Source organism: Pongo abelii, chromosome 17 (genome assembly GCF_028885655.2).
Source record: "Pongo abelii isolate AG06213 chromosome 17, NHGRI_mPonAbe1-v2.0_pri, whole genome shotgun sequence".
NCBI classification, from domain to species: Eukaryota; Metazoa; Chordata; class Mammalia; order Primates; family Hominidae; genus Pongo; species Pongo abelii.
This window is the reverse complement of record NC_072002.2, coordinates 47,449,587-47,470,841: the sequence shown is the minus strand read 5'-3', so window position 1 is coordinate 47,470,841 and position 21,255 is coordinate 47,449,587. Positions and strand designations below refer to the sequence as shown.

General features: G+C 34.5%; 1 protein-coding gene across 6 annotated transcripts in view; it reads left to right on the top strand.

Annotated features, from left to right (window-relative positions):
* CCDC178 (coiled-coil domain containing 178) overlaps window positions 1–21,255 on the top strand; it is a 516,828-nt gene that overhangs the window by 283,760 nt on the left and 211,813 nt on the right. The window contains exon 21 of one of the 6 annotated variants that reach the window (XM_054537783.2): window positions 18,462–21,170. The exons of the other annotated variants lie outside the window; for them this stretch is intronic. Within the exon in view, the coding sequence (XP_054393758.1) occupies window positions 18,462–18,563 (102 nt within the window). The 3' untranslated portion in view covers window positions 18,564–21,170. Of the gene's footprint in view, window positions 1–18,461; window positions 21,171–21,255 lie in introns of those variants that run through there. 6 annotated transcript variants of the gene reach the window in all.

The following is a 21,255-nucleotide window of genomic DNA, read 5'->3' as shown; positions in this document are numbered from 1 at the left end:
CTGTGATTATTCAGACTAAACCATTTGACATACATTTACTTGAAAATGAACAAAATGGGCCTGTCACTTCAAATAAAACAAGTTATAATATTTATTGTCCATAAAACATTTGAGCTTTCAAATGAAAATTAGAATTTTGTAGAACTTATTCAGTCATCCTTCAGTGTCCACGGAGGATTGGTTCTAGGACCCCTGCAGATACCAAAACCTGAGGATGCAAGTTCCCAACATACAATGGCATAGTATTTGCATATAGTCTACACACAACCTCCTGAATCCTTAAATAATCTCTAGATTACTTCTAATAGCTAATACAATGTAAATGCTGTATAAATTGTTGTTATACTAGATTGGGTTTGTTGTTTAGAGATAGGGTAATGCTCTGTTGTCCAGGCTGGACTCCTGGGCCCAAGCGATTTGCCCACCTCAGACTCTGGGGCAGCTCGGACTACAGGCATGTGCACTGCACTCGGCTGTTTTTTTTTGTTTTTGTTTTTAATTCATATTATTTTTGGATTGTTTTGGATAAAGAAACTTTCACATCTGCAGATTCAAACCACAAGTGTATCAAAAGTATTGTATGTGCTATTGAGAGCTTGATGTCCTTCCAAAATGCACAGACTTTTCTAAAAAGATAAGCATGATATTAACAAATGGGAATTTTTATATGACATAATGCATTTATCAGTATTTGGAAGACCTGCATAACTGCACAAACTAATACGCCAAAATGACCAATGCATGATATTACCAGTGGATTTTAATTCAACAAGTTATGAAAGGTTTATTGATATGACTTCTGAGTCCAAACTGTAAATAATATTTGAGAAACTACCACTTGCTGAGCTGGGGTCTAGTATCAAAGAAAAATATCCACAATTATCTGAAAATACCCTCCCATTTCCAGCTACATATTTGAGGCTGGATTTTCTCCAAATACTATAACCAAAATAACAAATGGCAATATACCCAATTTAGAAGCAGATAAGAGAATCCATCTCTTTTTTAATTAACCCAGATATTAAAGAAATTTGAAAAATATTAAACAGTGCCCTTCTTACCACCATTTTTTTTGCCAGAGAAGATAGTTATTTTGCACAAAAAATATGTTATTTTTTATTGCTATTTTTAATGAATTAATACATGTTTTCTAATTTCTCAGTTTTCATTTCCAAAATGGTAAATATCAGTAGATACAGCCTATACAATCAAAAGCCTTTTGCGTTTCTTAATAATTTTTAAGAATGCTAATGGATCCTGGTTATAGTGCAGTGGCTCATACCTGTTATCCCAGCACTTTAGGAGGCCGAGGTGGGCGGATCACCTGAGGTCAGATCACCTGAGGTTGGGAGTTCGAGACCAGCCTGACCAACATGGAGAAACCCCGTCTCTACTAAAATTACAAAATTAGCCTGGCATGGTGGCGCGCACCTGTAATCCCAGCTGGCTGAGGCAGAAGAATTGTTTGAACCTGGGAGGTGGAGGTTGCGGTGAGCCGAGATCTCACCATTGCACTCCAGCCTGGGCAACAAGAGTGAAACTCTGTTTCAAAAAAAAAATAAAAAAATTAAAAAAAAAAAAGAATGTAAACAGATCCTGGGAACAAAAATGTTTGAGAATGATTAAGGAAACTTTACTTATGTAGGATACTCAGTTTAGTTCACAGATATTTCTATAAACCAGTGGAAGCAGGGTGTGGCAAATATCAGCCATGGATTGAATTGCAGTTATACATGTTCTGATATAAAGTTACTGTATTATTTCAAATGTATTTTCACATTTAACTTTCCACAGATGCAATTGGTTTTATGCAATATGGTTGGAAAAATTATTGCTGCACAGTAACACTCTTTTAAATAGTATAAGACTTAACTAAAACTTACTGAAACAACATTCTGACACCAAAGAATTATTTTGCTTGTTTAGTACCTTTTAATTGATGTGATTAGTTTTGGCTGCCAAAGTTTCATGACTAGTAAATATTATTTTCATGTCAAATGCAAATTATTTTATTATAGAATAGCTATAGCAATTTACTAAAGTCAAAGTTCTTAGAAAAAGGGGGTAGTGAAGAGCAAAATTGATTTATTGCATAGGAAATCTTGTCTAAAGCAGTTGATTCTTCTCCTTTTTATCAGGTACTTGACTTTTTAGTAATAACTGATAAGTATATAGATAATAATTTTATAAGAAAAATGAATTCTGATTCCATCATTTATACTAGGGCCATGGTTCTCTATTTTCTATGTTATTATCATTGTTGCTTTAGAAATAGTAAAAAGCATCTATTTAAATGAGACCAGTGTTGTAGAATTGGGACTGTATGTACAAATCACATGTGCCCTGGCTTAGTCATTGAGTGTTGGCAGACTATATGTTTATATATTTTAACTTGACTTCTGAAAATTTAACATTGAAAAGGTTTTATTTAAAATTATGTTCTTTTCAAAAGAAGATATGCATGTGGCCAACAAGCATATGAAAAAAAACGCTCAATATCACTGATCATTGGAGAAATGCAAATCAAAAACGACAGTGAGATACCGTCTCATACCAGTCAGAATGGCTATTATTAAAAAGTCAAAAAATAACAGATACTGGCGAGGTTGTGGAGAAAAGGGAACGTTTATACACCGCTGGTGGGAGTGTAAATTAGTTCAGCCTGTGGAAAGCAGTATGGCAATTCCTCGAAGAGCTGAAAACAGAACTACCATTCGACCTACCAATCCCATTACTGAGTTTATATCCAAAGGAATATAAATCCGTCTACCCTAAAGACACATGCACACAAACATTCATTGCAGCACTATTCACAATAGAAAAAAACATGCAATCAACCTGCATACCCATCAGTGATACATTAGATAAATAAAATACGGTACATATACAGCATGGAATACTATGCATCCATAAAAAAGAATGGCTTCATGTCTTTTGCGGGAACATGGACAGAGCTGGAGGCCATCATCCTTGGCAAACTAACGCAGGAACAGAAAACTAAATACCTTGTGTTCTCACTTATAAATGGGAGCTAAATGGTGATAACTCATGGACACAAAAAGAGGAACAACAGACATTAGGGCCTGCTTGAGGGTGGATGTTTGGAGGAGGGAGAGGATCAGAAAAAATAACTAATAGGTACTAGGCTTAGTACCTGGGTGATTAAATGTGTACAACAAACCCCCGTGACATGAGTTTACCTATATAACAAACCTGTACCTGAATCTAACCCTGAACCTAAAATAATAGTTTAAAAAAGTAATAAAAACATAAAATTATGTTGAGAATATTTCAGCTAGATTTGTAGTTCAGATTGATAGCTATTGCAAATGAGGTTTAACAAATTCTTTTTTTTTTAATTATACTTTAAGTTTTGGGGTACATGTGCACAATGTGCAGGTTAGTTACATATGGATACATGTACCATGTTGGTGTGCTGTACCCATTAACTAGTCATTTAACATTAGGTATATCTCCTAATGCTATCCCTCACGCCTCCCCACACCCCACAATAGGCCGCAGTGTGTGATGTTCCCCTTCCTGTGTCCATGCGTTCTCATTGTTCATTTCCCACCTATGAGTGAGAACATGCGGTGTTTGGTTTTTTGTCCTTGCAATAGTTTGCTGAGAATGATGGTTTCCAGCTTTTACACTATTGGTGGGACTGTAAACTAGTTCAACCATTGTGGAAGTCAGTGTGGCGATTCCTCAGGGATCTAGAACTAGAAATACCATTTGACCCAGCAATCCCATTACTGGGTATGTACCCAAAGGATTATAAATCATGCTGCTATAAAGACACATGCACACGTATGTTTATTGTGGCACTATTCACAATAGCAAAGACTTGGAACCAACCCAAATGTCCAACAATGATAGACTGGATTAAGAAAGTGTGGCACATATACACCATGGAATACTATGCAGCCATAAAAAATGAAGAGTTCATGTCCTGTGTAGGGACATGGATGAAGCTGGAAACAAATTCTTATTTATAGTAAGTCTCCAGAAAACCTGAAGGTAATTGTGAATGGATAGGATAATTCTATCCATTTAGGAGAATTCTAAACCTCTGTTCTTTAAATAAGATCAAGAGAGGATTCCTGCCAACCCTTGCCCATAGGACATTTTTGAGGCAATTCAAATTGCAAACAAGCCTGATGAGAATCCAATATATATCTATAAAATATGAATAGGAAGGCTGTCAGTAAAGGAGAGATTGTAAGCCTTGTAAGAAAAAGTTGGAAAGTTATGGGACAGAGAATGGCCTTTTCATATATTGTGTAGAACTAAATCCTGATAGAATGTGTCACCCATTTTCTCTACTCTGCATATGTAGTTTTCATTAGTCTCAGTGTTCATCTGATAGCCTCGGAAATATGAAGTGGAAATTGGGCACAGGAAATGGGTGAAATGCTTTGCATACCTTTAAAAATAGGCTTTCAGTGTTCTGAAGCATTTCCTAAGCAGATCTTTGATTTTCCAAGGCCTATAGATAATTTAACTCCACTATTCTTTTTTCCTGGAATTCCATTCTTCTTGTTGCTCTCTATTCTTTTATACCTCTCAGTAGCTTGAGGTTAAAATTCTGCTCTTTTAAATCATATGTACAAGGCTAGAACAGTTGATGTATTTTTTTAGTTTTAGAAATGCTATTTTGAGAATTTGTTTACTTATGTGGGAAATAAAATAGATTTTCCAAAGTTGCATATTTTGGGGACATGGTTGCCATTCTCTTTCCTATTTGGCACTTGGCAATCTAGAAAAGGTAGAATTAATCAGGGTAATTTTTTGGAAAATGTAATGAAGAGTCAAGTGAATGCGTATTTAGAAAGCGTGAGGTATGTGAGGAGGAAGTAGTGTGGTTACTCGCCAAAGCATGGAAAATATCATTCAAGTCTCCAAGACCATGAATAGTGGCTGAAGACTCAGACTCCTATAAAACAGAAACACTTAAACCAAGATGCTTCTTTGACTAGAACCAGATCCAGGAATGGTGGTAAATAAGGATTTTGTTCTGTGAGCAATGATGCTGACCTTTAACTAGGAAATAAACCCCGAGCCCAGAACCAAAGCACCCTGCTTTCTTGATGGACAGAGTATTGAGAGAAATACCTTTGCTATTGACGTGTGTCCTATGACTAAAGGAGAACATCAGAGAATATTGACCAAGTGTTTACACTTTGAAAATTCTACCTATCTAAGGCAAGATTGAGAGTCATGTGAATACTTGAATATAAAATTACAAGATAAAATGAATACTACTTGTAGTGGTTTGCAGTATAGGCATTTTAAATTGAATCACACAGATTATTTACCAAAAAGGTGGCTAAAAAGACATATATGTCAAGTAAATTAAAAGAGGACATGTGTGAACACAAATTCAAGTGTTTATTTCAATTCAAGAAAATATAATTCAATACCTTTCATTTACAAAGACTGTGGCAGAAGATGAATAATAAATTTTAATTTCATATAAGTTATATGCCAGAATTAGATCTTTGGAATGGATGTTTCCCTCCAAGCTATCTTGAGTCATTGAAGCAGAAACTCACTTGTACAGAAACATGGAGGTAAGTAGCTTTCCTGAGGGCCATATTCCAACGCTTTCCTCTCTTGAATTATTTATTTGGGCTTTGTCTTCTTCCTTAAAGGAACTCTAAATCCTTACATCTTTGAAAAGAGATAATTAAAGGCAGTTTTTGTAATATAACCACTTTCTTACTCTGATGATAGGAATGCTATTGTTACTAAACCAAGGGGTCATCTGTCCTGTTAGAAGTTTTCTGTATAGGTTAAAGTTAAATAACTACCCCAAAACATAATTTAAGTATTTAAAAACCTGTTTATTTCTACCTCCAGATAGATACTATTTAAATGAGAACAAACATATGTCTTAAAATTAGTATTAATTCTGGTAGACTAAATAATGGTCCCCTAAGATATCTACATCCTAATCACCAGAACCTGTGAATGTAATCTTACTTGGAAAAAAGGACTCTAAAGATGTGATTAAATTAAGGATTTTGAAATAAGGGTATTACCCGGATTTATTTGAGCAGGCCCAAAATGTAATCACAAATGTCCTTATAAGAGAGAGGCAGAGAGATTTGACAACAGAAGGAAAAAGGTGACATGATAATGGAAAGTGAGACGTGATTTGGGGCCACTAGCCAAGCAAGCAAATTCTTTTCCCGGAGCCTCCAGAAGGAACTAGCTCTGCTAACCTCTTGATTTTAGCCGCATAAGATTTCTTTCTGACTTCTGATCTTTGGAACTGTAAGAGAATACATTTGTATTGATTGGAGCCACTTAGTTTGTGGTGGTCGTTACAGCTGCATCAGCAAAATCATACCATAATGTTCAACAAAATGGCACTAGGCCACTTTCATAAAGATTTTACATTTTTTTCCTCCCAGTAATTTTCTAGAAAGAGGAATTAGATGACATGATTTTCCACAAATGCAAACATCTGGAAAATTATTTATTGTTACAATCAGTTTTTACACTTTTGCCCTTAATTACGTATACCACAAAATGGCCCAAAAATGTACAACTGTGACCCATCATAAATTAATCACATGGCCTCTATTATTCCATATTGCAGAATCTGTTGTTTATTCGTAAGAACATTTTTCTTATGAAAAAGTGAGTTACTTCTATTGTGCATAGTATTATAAATTTTTATATGACAATGAGGCTGTCTTCATCCAATTATAAGAGTAAATACTGTCAAATTGTCAGCCCATAAACCTACTCTATTCAAATGATGTGTTTTTAATAACTAAAGTACCTTTAAAATGGGAGGTAAGCCTGGGGCTTCCATAAATACAAGTTTTATTTTAAAATTTTTCTTCCAATTTATTATCTTCACTCTGGCAATAACTTGGAAAAACTTTTGAGGCAGACATTTTAGAGAAAATTGGCTTGTTATAACATGCAAAAAGTAACATTGTAATTCCTACTCCTTTCACTAAATATTTAACCTTAAACAAATCATTGTTTTTGAAATAAAGAATTTGGATTAGATCATCTTGAAAGGCCCTTCAGATACCACATTCTGCAATTCTGTGAATGCTTATAGTAATGATATCTAACTTATAGGAATTATGACAGTATTTGGCACTAAAATATAAATTGGTCTAAAATTTTCCTTTTTTAAATTATAATGCTTATTGTTTATAAAAGTTTTAGTTCTTTTTTAAATTGCAAAATTACAATGCATTTTAAACTCATATTTTAGAGTACATGAATTTAAAATTTTAATTCTTAGGTAATTCTATGGAAATAAAGTACAGATATCAAATTTACAATTAACAATGATTTTTGTACTAACTGTAGATTAAAGGTAGACGTTTTCTGTGGAAATTCTGGGGCTACAAGTATTTTCATAGCTTTCTTAGGGAAAAAGGAAGATATACCAATTAGATCACTGAGAACTTTGGCAAATCAGACTACATCTTGAAGAAATAGTCATCCCCTTTAGAGAAGGCACACAAATAATATTAGGAAAGTCTTGAGATCGGTGATAAGAAAGCAATTTAAACAGCTGTTGCATTCCAGAAAATGCTTGTTTGACACACTTTTAGGAAGGGGAAGTAGATAAAATAAACACTACTATCAAGAAGCTCATGTATCTAGTGTTTACAAAAGCTTCTCCAGAATCATTCCAGTTAGTCTAAGAACAAACTCTCAGATAAGTGAGCATTCCAAATCCAGTGGAAAAAAAAAGTTACACCTATGTTTTAAAAAGCTGTAAGAGGCTCCAAATTACTTACTTCAAGGAGTAGCAATTTCTGTTGGCAAGATGCATGAAAAGTGTTAGCTCATGGGAATCCATTTGTGACAACAGAGCAGAAAGGGGCCCCTGCTCTGACAATAAAAAAGTGACAGATAATATAGAAGTAATCAATCTGAAAGGTATAGAATATTTAAACCATGAAATGCCTAAAAAGCCATAAGTGAGATCTTAAAATCAATACAGGATGCTACTGAAAGTCAGAGTAATGACTCAAGAATAGGAATGTTATACTGGTCCCAGAAAGGTTTTGTGTTAAGGTCAACAGCAAGGAGGTAAAATACTATGTCTGTATTTTTTTTAAACCACATTACTGTTAGATTGTTTTTTATAAAAGAGAAAAATTGTGCTGATGTTTTATAATATTAAAAGTGACTTAAAATACATTTAATATTTTCTAACATTTTGGTCTGTATTACTATCATTCCAAACTATTTCATGAGAACAAAACCACATTAGTTCATTTAAAAGAAGGGTTACAGAAAGCATAGAACCTAATAACTGCTTAGGTCTGGGAAGACTTAACTGGTTTTATCAGCACTTCACTTAAAATAGTCCTAAATGCAAGCAATGTAATTGCTTGTATCTAGGAAACTAAGAGGCAGTAAATCACATTTCAATGTGTATGACTGGAGAGTCAAAGGCAGAAGTATTTCTAGGTTTAATTTGGAAGATCAATCACAAATATTAAAAATGTATCTGAGAGGAAAGAAATAGTACTGTATTCTGGTACTCTTTGAAACATTTTTTTTATTCATCCAGTTATCAGAAAATTGGGAATAATGAAAGGAGCATTTCTAGACGTGTTTAAAACAAAAGAAAGTACTTAGCCATCATATTGGTTTATTGAACCCACTTAAAAAAATTATATGTAGACTGTTCTGAATCAATTGTATGTTGGATACAAAGTTTTAACCTATCTTCCTTCCTCCTTTCTAAGATAAACGTAGAGATAAAATGGTAACAATATTTCCTGGAATTAGATTTTATGAGCCAAGGCTAATTTTTTTTGCCAACTGAATACCAGGCATTGCTATAGGAGCAGGGAAACTGGAAACCTTGTTTAACTTATTTCTGTCTCTGGTACGTACATCTGTTAGCAAGATCAGAAACTCTTGTAGTGGAAATCTTTTCCATCCCTCTCCCCACAACTCCAGCTCTTGCCAAAATCTTTCTATTTTAATTACAGCATCTGAAACAATTCACTACTTCTTCTTTTGCTTTTATTTTCTCTCTCTTTTTTTTTTTTTTTTGAGAGGGAGGGTTAGGAAGCAAAAATGATAAGAGAAATGGAGAAAATAAGAGTTCTTGTTTAGAAAGAATTGGCTGTAAGTTTGCTTTGTAACAGCCCAGAAGTGTGACGCAGAATTAAAATCACAAACAGGTTAGTGAGAAATACTTCTTTCCTTTTACAATGCCTATTATTTTTGCTACCTGGGAGTTTTTTTTTCCCTTTATGGGTGATATTTCCATATATATTTCAGATTGTTTAAAAAAAAACGTTTTCAGCAGGGTGCAGTGGCTCACACCCGTAATCCCAGCACTTTGGGAGGCAGAGGCGGGCGGATCACAAGGTCAGGAGTTTGAGACCAGCCTGGCCAACATTGTGAAATCTCAACTCCACTAAAAATACAAAAAATTAGCTGGGCGTGGTGGCAGGTGCCTGTAATCCCAGCTACTTGGGTGGCTGAGGCAGGAGAATCGCTTGAACCCAGGAGGCGGAGGTTGCAGTGAGCCGAGATCACACCATTGCACTCCACCCCGGGCGACAGTGCGAGACTCCGTCTCAAAAAAAAAAAAAAAAAAAAAAAGTGTTTTCTAGCTGGCCAGACATCTGTCAACATGCTCTGTATCCTCAAAGATAACTACAGTAACCTGCTTTTTTTTTTTTTTCTAAAGATTTCTCTTGAAATGTTCTGACCACTTTTAAGTTAAACTTCCTCGTTTTCAATAGGGGTAGCCCCTGATAACATTCATTTTGTACATACAATTAAGTATGAATCATCAACTTTTTCAGTCATTTAACCACCACGAAATACCCCCAGTAATGTAGGACTTTATGTTTCTGTATTATTTCCATGTCTGGGTCTGCTAGTATGTGTTCCTGGCCCTAATGCAAATATTAGCTATGTCCTGTCTCCTTCTCTACTTTTCTTCCACAATACAGATCATCCTCTCTTTAAGCTCTTATAAGAGAAGTCAACCATCAAGTAGGTCCCAAGAAGTGTTTGGCAAAACATTGCCTGAGATGCCTAATATTCAAGATAATTAATTTTAAAAACTAGATATTTGTAACTGATCTTTTTCTCTTTTTTTTTTTCATTTTAAATTAGACCACCAGAAAGTAATGCACCTGAGATTTTCATGATTACTCTGTTTTTAATTTGATTGATTCCTACTCTGATTTTCCTCATTCTACTTACTTTCGGTTAAGTTTCTTTGTCTAGCTTCTTAAAGTAAAAATTTAGATAACTGATTTTAAACCTTGTTTCTCCTAGTAAAAGCAAATATGTTATAAGGTATTATCTAAGCATAGCTTTAGGTATATCACACATATTTTAATATTTTTATCTTTTTATTTTCATTCTAACCTAAATGTTCAAATTTCCCATGCAGTTTCTTTTTTTAACCCATGAGATATTTAGAAATGTGTTCTTCAATTCACAAATATTTAAGGATTTTCTAGATATCTTAGTGTCATTGGTTTACAATGAAGTCTATGTTGGTCAGAGAACATACATTGTACAAATTCATTTTTGTAATTTACTGGAGCTTATATTATAATTTATTGTCTATTTAGGTGAAGTTCTTTTGCATTTGAAAAGGATGTATATTCTGCAATTGTTAGACACAAAATCTATAATCTCAATTATGTTAAGATAATTGTTCTTTTCTATAACTTCTATAAACTTAACGATTTTTTTGGTATTCTATCAATTACTGGACGAGAGGTATTGAAATCTCCCACTATGATTATAGATTTGTTTAGTTCTGTTGGCTTTTGCTTCATGTATATTGAAGCTTTGTTAGATATTTTTACATATTTATGATTGTTGTATCTTTTTAACCAATTGACCCTTTATAAAATGACCTTTATCACTGATAATATTCCATGTCTTAATGCATGTTTTGTCTGATATTTTAGAAACACACTGAATTCTTTACACTGACATCTGCATGGTATGTGGTGTACCTTGCATCCTTTTACTTTGTCTCTCTGTATCTTTATATATAAAGTTCATCTCATATAGGTGACATGCAGTCAATTTTGTAATTAGTAAAACTCTTAATTGAAGTATTTACTTCATTTGCATTATTTATATGTTTTATTATACATATACATGATTATATCTTTAATTCCATATTTATATTGTTGTTCTCTATCTACTAAAATTTCTTATTTTTTCACTCATTATTTCCATCTCTTTCTTAATTCCTTAACTATATTTATAACAGCTGCTTTAAAGTCCTTCTCTGAAATTGCATTACCCCAGATCATCTTGGAGTCAATGTTCACTGACTAAATTTTATCTTGTCTATGAGTCACAATTTGTGATATTTTTGGACATTATACCGACTCCAGACACTCTTATTTTTCTCTGAAGTCTGTTGATTTTTGTTCTGACTGCTAGGTGTCTTCCAAGAAAAAGCTGAGTCAACAAGAATCTCTCTCCCTGGGGTCTCCTTCTTTTAAGAACCTCCTCCAGTTTCTGCCTACTTTTGGTCACTCTCCAGTGCCTTCATATATTTTGTTTTCATATTGTGTGCACAGATTATAATTTCAATCTACAAGAAGCTACTATGTCATTACCAGAAACTGAACTCATTTCCATTTTATTTTAAGGTTTTTCTATGAAATTATAGTTTCATAAAGACACAAAATTTTTAAAATATTTTAAGTTGAATAGTAAACCAATATTATGTCTTTTCTCATTATATATAGTGATACAAAATCATTGCTGATAATCTAAAAAGTAGACAAAAAGAAAGAACAGTGAAATCATCTTTCCATGTAACTTTTATATATGCATACCATATATATATTATTTACAAATTTTGTATAATACTGGATATATTATTTTCCATTTTTCTCTGTTTACTTATATTTTAAATTAGCCTATCCTTATGGCATTACTCTTCAAAAGTATAATTATTTTATTGAAGAACATTTACTGTATAAATATATGATGTTTGCTTGTTTCTAATTCTTGTATTTTTATGTGACTTCTAAATTGTTTTGTTCTTATGAAACACTGTGACAAAATTCTTTGTAATACCTGTTATGCTTCTATTTATTTTTGTAATTATTATGGGAGAGAACTCAAGGTTGAAAATGTTTAAATCTTTGCAATTTGTTGATAAGTATTTGGCCAGAGCTTTTCAAAGAAATAAGTATAGACATAATATATAAGATACATAGATACAAACATAGATGTAAGATATGAGAGACATAAGAGATATAAGTTTAGTAAGAAGTTGTTTCCCTGTGTATTTGTTGCTTCAATGCTTTGCCTATTTTCAATTTTAATTTTCTGTTTTCCAAAATACAGTAGTTACATAAGTTAAAACATTAAACTCTACTCCAAGATCGGAGCCCTCTGCCTCACTCTTTCATAATCCTCCTTGGCCCTCCCTAAAGGCAGCTACTGTAAAATATTTAACGTATTTCAAATAACAGCTTTCTACTGCACACTTGGCATTTCTTACTGTTAAGCTAATATATATATAATATATAATATATGTAATATATATATATATATAATTGTCACTCACAACTGATTTAGAGCATGTAGCATGAAAATTTTCCATTTCTTATGTAATTCTGTTTCCCTGGAGTTAGTAATTGCCTCTTTCTGTTTCTTTGCCTGTTTTTTTTTTTCACAAGTCTAAAATGACTTCATTTCTGCTTGTGTTTTTTCTTTGACAGTGCCTTCCTATAGTCTCTTTTCTGCTCCAGTCTGACTTGTTGCTCATTTTTGCTGCTTAGCTACTGTCTCGTGTCTAACTTTCAAAGTATGCCAAGGCATTCTCTTTGCCACTTCCTAGCATTGGATCAACTGCTTCCTAGAACCAACTATATCTTATTTTTTCTGCCTGGAGGTGTACATTCTCCAGAGGCTTCCTCAGAAAAGATGAGGGTATAGCAGTTCACTTTTTCTGTGTAGCAGTCCACTCCAACACTTAATGACTTAAAACAACTGTTAGTTCAATTCTGTGGAGTCAGCTGTTGTGGTTCTTGTGCTCTGGCTAGCTTGGCTGGGATGAGAGAATCTAGAATGGCCTCATTCACATATTTTGGACTTCAGCTGGATGGCTGAGATGGTTGTGGCCCCATTCCCTCACATGATCTTTTGATCTTTGGAGTCTAGCCTTGGCTTCTTCCTGGCGAGCTCTGGGTTTCCAGTGGCACAAGAGGTCAAGCCCCAGTGCACAGCCACTTTTTGAGCCTCTCTACTTGTGTCATGCTTGCTAATGTCTCATTATTCAAAGCAAGTCACATGCTGAAGCCCAGATTCAAGGGATAGGAGAAACTGTAAAATATTATGACCACTTTTCTAAAGATTCCCACTTCGCATATTTGAAAATGATTTTGGTTTATATTTCATCTTGATTGATAATGCCCTGGGTGTAGAGTTCTAGAATAGTGAGCATTTGCTCTCACAATTGTAGGCCTTTATTTTCTGGTTTCCATTTGTTGCCTAGCCACTAAAAATTCAGATGTCATCCCAGTTACTAATCATTGTATATACTTATCTCTTCACTCCTTTCCTCTTTCTCCTCTCCAAAAACTTTGAGATCTTCCCATTACTCCTAGTGTTGTGAAATTGCTTTTGGCCTGCATCTATTTTCAATAATTGTGTTGAATGCTGGGTGGATATTTCAGATCTTGAGATACACACTCTTAGTTTGGAGACATCTTCTTGTATTTTATACGTAATTTCTTTTTAATCTGCTCTCTATCCCTTTTACTTTTTCTCCTGTTGTTGGAATATGTATTTTTCACCATAATAATATTGTTGTTGATACCAAATTCTGATACTTACCGAGTGTTTTCTTTATTCCAGTCATGGTTCTAAGTCCCTTTACTAACTCTCTTCACTAAGTTAATCCTAATGACAACTAGATGAGCTGGGTATTCACTGTACCATGTTTAATAGGACATTATTGTTGTTGGTGTTAATATTATTATCCCAATTTGACAGATACAGAAATGAGAAACAGTTTTCTTGGGGTGATAACTTTCCTCAGTTGATTACTTTCTATGTCTTATAAACTTTTGGTTTACTTTTTGGATGATGCCTTCAACATTGTTTTTCATCCTCTTTGTTGATTTGAGAAAATATTCTCATTTACATTTCTAAGAGAACTGTTGTATTTTTTAGAACTCTTTTCTCTTTGAGAATGTTAACTATAACTTCATTTGCTTTTTTATGTTTTCTGCAAAGTCTTGTTTATATTTAGGCTTTTCCCCATTTGTTTTAGTTCTCTTTTTTGAGTTAGAAGTATTTTTCCAGTATCAAGTAACTTACAACTCTGATGGTAAAAAGTACTTAAATAATATTTGAAGACTGTAGATATGTATTTTTTTCAGGTGCTCACTACCACACTCACCTAATTTTTTGTTATTTTTCAAGAATTTATTTATTATTTTTTAATTGCTATTTATATTTCAATAGTTTATGGGGTACAGGTGGTATTTTGTTACATAGATAAGTTCTTTGGTGGTGATTTCTGAGATTTGGTGCTCCAAAATCAGCCAAGCAGTGTACACTGTACTCAATATGTAGTCTTTTATCTCTCACCCTCTTCCAGCCTCTCCAAGTCCCCAAAGTTCATTATATCATTCTTATGCCTTTGCATCCTTATAGCTTAACTCCGACTTATAAGTGAGAACATACATTTGATTTTCCATTTCTGAGTTACTTCACCTAGAGTAATGGCCTCCAACTCCGTCCAAGTTGCTGCAAAAGATATTATTTCATTCCTATTTATGCCCGAGTAGTATTCTATGGTGTATGGTTGATAGGCACTTAGCTTGGTTCCATATCTTTACAATTGCAAAATGTGCTGCTATAAACCATCCGTGTGCATATGTCTTTTTCATATGTCGTCTTTTTCTTTGGTTAGATACCTGGTAGTGCTGGATTGAATGCTGGATTGAATGGAGTTCCTTAAAGCTTCTCCATACTGTTTTCCATAGTGGTTGTACTAGTTTACATTCTCACCAGCAGTGTAAAAGTGTTCCCTTTTCACCACATCCACACCAACATCTCGTGATATTGAACATTTTTTCATATGTTTGTTGGCTGTTTGCGTATCTTCTTTGATAATTGGCTATTCATGTCCTTTGACCACTTTTTGATGAGTTTTTTTTTCTTGCTGATTTATTTGTGTTCCTTGTAGATGCCAGATATTAGTCCTTTCTCAGATGCATAGTTTGCTAATATTTTCTCCCACAAGGTTGTCTGTTTATTCTGTTGATTATATATTTTACTGTGCAGAAGCTTTTTAGTTTAATTAGGTCCCGATTATTTATTTTTGTTCTTGTGGCATTTGTTTTGCAGTCTTAGTCATGAATTATTTGCTTAAGTTAATGCCTGGAAGAGTTTTTTCGGTGTTATTGTCTAGAATTTTTATGGTTTTAAGTCTTAGATTTAAATCTTTGATCCATCTTGAGTTGATTTTTGTATAAGGTGAGAGATGGTGATCAAGTTTTATTCTTCTACATGTGGCCTCCCAGTTTTCCCAGCACCATATATTGACTAGGGTGTCCTATCCCCGAGATGTGTTTTTTATGCTGTGTCAAAGATCAGGTAGCTGTATAAGTATTCGGCTTTATTTCTGGGTTCTCTATACTTTTCCATTGATCTACATGCCTATTTTTATGCCAGTACCATGCTGTTTTGGTACTATAGCCCTGTAGTATAATTTGAAGTCAGATAATGTGATATCTCCAGATTTGTTCTTTTTGCTTTGTTTTGCTTTGGCTATGTAGGGTATGTTTTGGTTCCATATGAATTTTAGGATTGCTTTTTCTAGTTCTGTGAAGAATGATGGGTGTATATTTTTGACTGTTAATCTTCACTGTAGAATGTTTAATGAGAGTGAGCCATGTTATTGTGAGAATGTTCAAATACATAGTGTTTAATTTTCTTGATTTAGTCAATTATTTAGAATAATTCAATCTGCTACATGTTTGTGGGGAGCAGGGAAGGGGAGATTGTATAATGGAATGTTAATGGGTGGAGGAGGGAAGGGAGATGGAGACCTCATTATACAGCATATGGCCCTTCACTTATTTCTGTACTTTCAGTGTGGCTCTCTATTTTCACTGTGACAACTTTGCCTGGTGTCTGAGGCAAAGGTCAGAGTATCTCTGATAGTGTTGGTAGATGACAAATTTCTAAAACTGTGCTGAAGAGAGCTAGCTTTCCTATTGTGTGGATATGGAAAGGCTTCTAGGATCTTCAGAGTTTCTTTTGAAAATTCCTAATAGGCTTGTTTTTTGTTCACATAGCTCCACATTCTGAGATGGGTGGTACCTTCACCTTTAGAGCATTTCTGAAATTTGGGGTACAAATTAACTCTATTCTTAATCTCCTCACTGCTAAAGCCGGTTAGCTTCCAAGTCAGTTAGTATTTAACCATTTGCTTTCTGGCTTCCAGAAAACCCTGTCAGTTAGTATTTAACCATTTGCTTTCTGGATTCCACAGTGTGTGGATTTTTCCCATAGAGTATTACAATGTCCACTCTAGATCCAAGGGAAGATTTCCTATGTGTGGGGATCCAGGTTGTTTTCATCTTGGTGATTCTTCATCCCAACAGGAGGCGTACACAGTTTGTTTGACAGGAGAAGGAACCATAAGGATGGCAAACTAGCTCTTAAATATTTTAGCCTAGGAGTTATACACATCATTTCTGTTTACAGCACGTTGGCCAGAAACAGACACATGGCTCCCAGCAAGGGGGCTGGGAATAGCCCATGCAGGGGTTGGGGTGAGGGGACCACACCTGGATATTCACTGACAAACAATTGTCACTGCCACGGTTGACCCTTCTGGTTACAAAAATGTTTTCTCACTCCCTTATTGTGACATGCCCCAAGAAAAACCAACTAAGTCTCACCAAGTCACTGCCTTTAAGCTCAAAGTCCAAGTTTCTGCGTATTGTACTATAATCTCTGGATTCAGACAGATGAAATAAGAAGACAAGGTATCTGCATATCCTCAGTCGCATGACACCTAGTGTTTAATTGTGGAAATGGGATAGAATAAAAGCAAAAACACATTCCAGAAAGGGAAAGAATGGGAGATATCCAGCAGAGTTCATAGGAATTCTGAGATCTTGAAATCTTGCTGGGTAGACATAACAAAGATTCTCCAAGCCTTCAGAATAGTAGAAATCAGCTACCAGATAAGGCCTAATGTGCTCTCTGGGATTAGTGTTGTGTTCATTGTTCTTTATGGCTTTGGGAGTTACTTCAGGTTTTCAGGATGTTCCATAGCCATGTCTGAAGAGGCTGTTGTGGAATATGCCAGGATCAGGGCTTCACAGTTTTCTTAATTAAGGTCTTGCCAGTGGAAAGTTGGGAGTCCAAGGACTGTAAGGCTGAAATAATCACATAACTTTACGAATATTTTTTCAGAGTGAGCCTTAAAAACACATTAGACTTTCCATCTGTTGTTACTGGTCAGTTTATTTGCTGAACTCATACCCAGATGTCAGTATGAGCCATTCTCAAATCTTTATTTCTTTGTTCTCATATCTTATGCTTCTCTATATTTAAGGAGAGCTATCTGGAAGGTGTCATACCAGAGACAGAAAGTCTCTTTTGTTTCACTTTTTCCCTGGAGCACTTTCATTAACGATAGTTTATTGATTGACTGATTGAGACAAGGTCTCACTCTGTCACTGAGGCTGGAGTGCAGTGGCATGAATATGGCTCACTGCAGCCTCGACCTTCTGGGTTCAAGTGATCCTCTGCCTCAGCCTCCCACATAGCTTCCCACGTGCCACCATGTCTTGCTAAATTTTAAAAGTTTTTTGCAGAAACAAGGTCTGCCCATGTTGCCCAAGCTGGTCTGAAACTCCTGAGCTCCAGCAGTCTTCCTGCCTCGGCTCCCAAGTGATAGATTTTAAAATATGCAAGGAAGCCACTCTGAATCTGATCTTTGCCATCAAGCTGTTTTAACAGGATTTGTCTCTCAAGGGCTTTTTCAATTTTATCTCTCACTTTTTCCCAAACTTCTGCTTTCAGACTGAGGTATTCTTTGCTGAATCATCTTTCTTGTAATACTTTGCCAAACACAGCTAGTAGTAACCAACACACCCTTGTAAGTTTCCGGTTTCCAGTGTTTCGAATTCATTGCTCACATGATTGGCACTGCAACTTATTGCAGGCAATAGCATTATCAAATATCAGTATCAGATACTGCTGTTGATCTTTAGTATAAGTTATCATGATCTTTCTAGCCTATACCAGACCACTCATCAAATGCCATATATTTTAATTTAGTTTTTTGGCTTTTAGTTTGTTTTTTACCAGATGTTACACACTTCTTATATCAATCAATAGTGTTAATCAGGATAGATTAGGTTGTGCTTCCAGTAACATTTCCCAAATCTCCAGTAAGACTATATCTTTTGATTTCTAATTCACAGAAGTCCACTGGTTTCTCTGTGACTCTCCAGGGAAGTTCACTTTCACAAAGTAACAAAGGACATTGGTTCATTTTCATCTTCTGGTTCCAGCATCACAACTGAAGCCCTTCATGGTCTCCTTGACAATAGAAGAGAAAGCTGAAGGGTCACATACCATCCATTTAGTGTCTTGGCCTCAAATTTATTTATGTGTATTCTGTTCATGACCCATTTGTGCAGAACTATTCTCAAGGCCCTTCCTAATTGCAGTGGGGCTGAGAAATGTGTGTGAGCCTATGGATATTTGGTAAGGAGCCGATGTCTCACAATAATGCTATTATAATTTTAAAAACTTTGCAAAATTCTGGGTCAATATTGTGCTTTATGATGAACTAGATAACATTTCAAGTGTACTATACCCAATAAATCATACTTAAAATTGAAGAGCACAAGGATATTCTTAGCAAGAGGACTATAACAAGTTGGGAAATTAGTGGAGATATTGTATAAACATGAATGTTCCTGTCCTGAGCCTGGAAAATAGCAAAAATTCAAACTCTTTTTAAAACATAGTTTTAAAAATACAAGGCGTTTGAGAAAAAGTGAATAACCCCAATTTGAAAAGAAGGTTTATAAATGGAATCATGAGAAATATTTTTTGATTGGTAGAAAGGAACCAGGTGGTAGAGACTATGAAACGGACTAATTCAAACTAATTCTTGAAACAATTAGTCCAAACCTTTTAAAAATCATTTTAAATCAAGAGTGGTTAGATGTCTGGAAATTAAGCTCATGATTATCAGATATAAAACTGCAAATCTTGACCATCAAAATAAGGAGATTCTTTGAACACTAGGAGGAAGACTATGGATGCTGGTTAGAGAGAAATAATGCATATGCATTATTTTAAATATATTTGCCTAGTCCTTGTGTTATCAATAAATTACTAATAGCCTTCAAAACAAATTTCATAGGAAGTGATAATAAAATGGTAATCTTGGTCAATAGGCCACCAGGTGATTCATGGCACTGTTATTCTAGGAAAAATACTGCTCCTTTGTTGAGTTCTAATTTTCTTCCTTCAGTCTTTTCATTACATTTCTTCAGGAATTATTTTTATTCTGCTGACTTTTCTGTTATTTCGACATTTTAAAACCGAGTATGATTTTAGATTTGATTTTTTCCTGAAATTACTTCTACAATTATTTCCTCCAGCCTTTTCAACATTAGAAATTTGGCAGCATAACTGAAAGTAGTGCATAAGGAACGGAGATTATGAAGGGAACAAGCATATAGTTTAGGGGTAGCTGTGGTCAGTCACTTCATTCTCTTCCTCTCCGGACATAATGACAATAGGCTTGAAAAAAGAGAAACTCACCTATTCATTGAATCAAGCTACTTCTGCTAGCACTATAATATTATAATATCTTTAACACTTGTTTTATAATTTGTAAAGAACTTAATATTAAAGTATGACCCATTATACTGACATTTCAATGTCACAATATTAAAATATTGTGCCATTTAAGAATAAATCCTAGAAGGAGCAGGCATGTAAAACAGGACAAATTTAAAGAAAGCAAAATAAAATCACAAATGACATCTAGTGAAAAAACCTTGAAAGGGAATTGTCTTTAATTAGTTCACAGTTGGAGATGGTTCATACTGCTTATTTTAGTTAAGTCTTTCATTTGAGGAGAAACAAGCTATTTAACTTTCAGGATGCTTGCGGGTAGTTGGAGAGCAACTTGAATCCTCTATCTTGCTGAATAAAACTCTGCCTTCAATATAGTATAATTTTGATAGGGAAGAATATCATCTACAAAATATAATCTATTGGGATTTGTCACACATTAGAACAAAAACTCAAAGGTGGTGCAGTAAAGTAAATTTATGGCATGTTTATGAGTCTGTGTAGGAGTCATTGATATTTATTTTAATGAGTAAAATTGGCTCAGAAGCATTTCTAAGTAGATATCCTTTCTACTGAGCCCTAATACAAGATCTAAGCTTATGGTGAAAAGAATCCCCTGGTTTACAATATGTGGTAGATTTTTCTATGTAGAGAATATAAGGAATGAAAGAAATTCTGATAAACATGTTAATACTTCGGTTTTATAAAGGTTTATGAACAAATATCCTCAGAAAAGAATGAAACTTACACTAATATTCCACAAGCCTGCTACTTTGCTGAAATCTGGTTTTGTAATGTACTTATAACCATCCACGCTTATTTGTTGTTCACACAAGGTCTACCCACTTCAAGTATCTCTATATAATAATATTAGGGAACATTATTTCACTACAGACTTCATGAAAACAATGGAATCCTACCAAAGTTGAAGCTGCACCGTGAATGATAGCTCTATGCATTTGTATAACACTTATTTAGTCATAATCTGTTTACAACAATGATATAGAGATACAGCAGAGGATATTCAGGGGCTACATTGATAAATTTCCAGTTCCTCCTAACTCACAATGTGATGAGAACACATAGCAAGTGTAACCACGAAAATAGTCTTTGGTTTTTATTTATATTCTGCTTCTAGGTTTTGTGATGCTTCTATGTGTATGTTCAAGAAAATTCTTGTGTCGTGCTCTTCTTCACTGAAAAGATACTTTCCAGTGTGATGGTCTCAAACTCTGTATTTATCCTCATTCCCAAAATTCAATTAAAACATATTATTTGTGATGACTGTTTTGCCCAATAAACTCTGCACAATGCTAGCTGCCTGCTTTGCTTCTTAATGAGGAAAAGGGTTTTCTATATCCCTCTCTGAGTCTTTCAACAATTCCGCTTTCTTTTCTCTAA